This window comes from Nanorana parkeri, unplaced genomic scaffold, assembly GCF_000935625.1.
Source record: "Nanorana parkeri isolate BGI_ZX_2015 unplaced genomic scaffold, ASM93562v1 scaffold17, whole genome shotgun sequence".
In the NCBI taxonomy this organism is placed as follows: Eukaryota; Metazoa; Chordata; class Amphibia; order Anura; family Dicroglossidae; genus Nanorana; species Nanorana parkeri.
This window is the reverse complement of record NW_017306285.1, coordinates 2,557,727-2,560,806: the sequence shown is the minus strand read 5'-3', so window position 1 is coordinate 2,560,806 and position 3,080 is coordinate 2,557,727. Positions and strand designations below refer to the sequence as shown.

At 47.3% G+C, this 3,080-nt stretch overlaps 1 protein-coding gene across 1 annotated transcript in view; it reads right to left on the bottom strand.

The window, feature by feature from the left end:
* The window catches only part of BIRC7 (baculoviral IAP repeat containing 7), a 7,322-nt gene continuing 4,242 nt past the window's right edge, over positions 1-3,080 (bottom strand). The window contains exons 5-7 of the mRNA XM_018559577.1: positions 1,495-1,706; positions 390-449; positions 1-219 (exon numbers count right to left, since the gene is read on the bottom strand). Coding sequence (XP_018415079.1) covers positions 20-219; positions 390-449; positions 1,495-1,706 — 472 coding nt within the window. The 3' untranslated portion in view covers positions 1-19. The remainder of the gene's footprint in view (positions 220-389; positions 450-1,494; positions 1,707-3,080) is intronic.

The window sequence follows — 3,080 nt, the reverse complement described above, 5'->3', positions numbered from 1 at the left end:
AGCTTGCTCACCTGCCAACTCAAGACATGAAGGCCCGCATGCTGCCTCTGATGGTTGCCCTACAAATGGGACAATGTCTGAGATTCGGGGCACAGTCCACACAGACCACCAGGTGCCCACAAGGTACAAAGACCATAGACACATCTTTGTCCATACAGACTTTACACGTCCTTTCCTCCTTCAGGCGTCGAAGCTGTTCCTCTGCGCTGAGTGGAGTTTCTGCAGAAGGAAAATGGTGAACATTTAGGAGCCACCTTCACACAACCTCCACTACTTGTGCCCAACCAAAACTGGTAATACCATGTAGTGGTAGATTATGCCCTCACTTGACAGCATTGACCTCAAGATTTCTATCATAAGCAACAACATTTTGAAAGTCAAAAGTTTACCTGGCTTAGGGGCCTGGGAAGAAGAGCTTTGTGCAGGACCTTCTGGAATTCGAGCAGGTTCTGGAAAGAGAACAGTCACATCAAACAGGGCTGCACAAGAACCCAAAAAAGACCTGCACCCAAAGAGCTGGATGAGTAGGGAGACCTCAAATAGTAAGTCCATCTGACTGCAACCTTCTACTAGCGATACCCTGACCTGGATAAATGAGATCCTTCAGACATTGTACCTTCACTGACCTTAGTTGGCTTCCCACCACTGGCTTCAAGAAGGGAAAAAGATGCCTAAAATGGGATACCCAGAACAATGGCCACCATAGGGACCTTCATCTAGCCCTAGCTGCCTCAAAAGGAAGCTGATGTGAGAAATATCTGATGCCAGAGGCCTGGATGTCTAACCATTCCTATTTTAGTGGCCAATAAGGAAGTACCAAGGAGAATTCTGACTTCAATGGCTGCATACCTGGTCACTATGGGGAGATCAGATCAGCATGACATCTTCAAAGGCACATTAAAAAGCGTTGCGATAGACTCCCTTTAAAGAGGACCTCCAAGCACATATCAAAGGACAATGTCATGCAGCCCTCTATTACAAGGTATATAAAAAAAAATTTTTATGCAAGCAGTGCAAGCCTCTGAATCTGACCTGGTCTTAGTCTCCTCTACAGCCAAGCTGAGACTGGGAGTGAGAAGCAGCCAATTAGTTTTACTGCAGTCCTCGTGTGCCAATAAGGGGCATTCTGATAGGAGAGGGCAGAGTGACATGAGCTCCCCACTATGGCACTTTCACTGTCCTGTCATAGGCTGGAGCAGAGAAATAAAGTCGCCTGTCCATCTGAGAATGGACAAATACAAATCTTGTAATACATTATTCAGATGTTTGCCTGAAGTTGAGATTTAACACCCACACAGGCCAACACTCAACCATCACACATGTTATAAAAGGAGATTGTGCAAGCACATTGCATCTAACAACTGTAGAGGAAGGACCTACCTGAATGGATACAAACTAGATAGTTTAGATCCTCGTATGACAGTTTAGGTAAATCTAATAGATTTGGAAGGATTGTACCTTGATTGGCGAGCTTTAGGCTCAGGCTATGTGTACCTGGGGTCTGTGGCACTCTCTCCTCTTCTGCATGCGCTACATCATCCAACAGTTCAGTGACCAGCTCAGACAAGCAGTTGTAAGGGGTCCCGACCAGCAGGAATCGGCTCTGCACCACACTGGCCACCAAGCTTTCATCAAAGCCCATCTGCAGGGCACCCTGCACTATGGACGACTGGAGGTAGTCCTGCCAGTGCCCTGGGGAATCTGCAAGGGACCAGCAGGGCAGGGGTTAATGTGGAGAAAAAGAAAGTCCTACAGTGACACTCTACAATATTCCTAATTAAGTCTGGTTAGTATTTTCGTGATAATTTAGGAGAGGTAGACCCTGCACAGTCCCTATGATGAAGGCTTTAGCGCTGGGGTATCCAAACTGCAGCCCTCCAGCTGTTGTGGAACCAAGTTCCATAAGGCATTGAAAGATTGACTGTCACAGGTATGACTCCAAGTCATACCTGTGACAGTCAGTCACAGGTGCATGATGGGATTTGCAGTCCCAGAACAGCTGGAGGGCAGGTGCTTGGCTTCCCCCACTTTAGCATATGTGGTGTAGAAGATTCATGGTCAAGGGTTACTGTAGCTTTGAACGCTGTTTCCCTGTAACTATAGCACTGGGAGACTTGGTGAGTGGCCTCAGTTATTAAAGCTGAACTCCCAGCCAAGGGACACGATATTTTACCCAACTGCAGGGGGGACGGACATATCTTGTACTTCCAGACAGGGCTGTGCTGTGTGGCAGAACTGTAAATCTCAGGACTGGATAGGAATAAAAGCTCTAAAGATTGTCCTCATCCGTTTTACATCATAAAACTCCCACAGCCTGACCAAAGGGTTGGCATTACAAAAAGGTGTGAGGTTTATAGTGGAGGTAAAACCAAATGACAAATCTCACTCAATGCAATTCCAAAGTTCTGTCTTTGTAACTATTGAGCTCTTCTCAGACCACCCAGGAGAAACCCTGCCATGAAGGACTGTGTATAGGCACTTCCTGCCGAGTTACAAAGCTCTGCCTGCATCTCCCAATGGTGCACCTGTGTTGTCACTGTCACATGCACTTCTAGTAAAGACTGCATTCAGTCATCCTGACCTATACCAAGCACCTATTGCTTGAGGGTACATAGAGGGTAAGTGGCTGCAAAGAGACCACACGAATAACTGATGTCTAGCAGGACAAGCCAGCACCAAGGTTTCAAGTTCCTTCCCCCTTATAAGCCCCAGGGCATCAACACACAAGCCCAAGAGACCTCAATAGCTGCAGCAGAAGGATGGACTTGGGAATCTAGGTCAACCTGCAGGCCAAGCTTTGGGTGCAATGGTTCCAAGAAAACTAGGCAACCCAACATTTTGAAGACTACACACTGGACAAGGTAGTGAACATTTCTATAGCTCAAGCATGCTGAAACCCAGTTCCTGTAATAAGATTTGAGAGCCACATTTTGAATGAGTTCCCAGCAGGCTGATTTTGCTTGTTTCCAGATAAGTTCTCTTTAAACAGGTTCTTTCCGCCAGGCATGCCCCAGAGCGGTACCTCCTGCTCGGGGTGAGGCATTCCCCAGCCTGCCCACGTGAGGCATTCCCCAGACCCC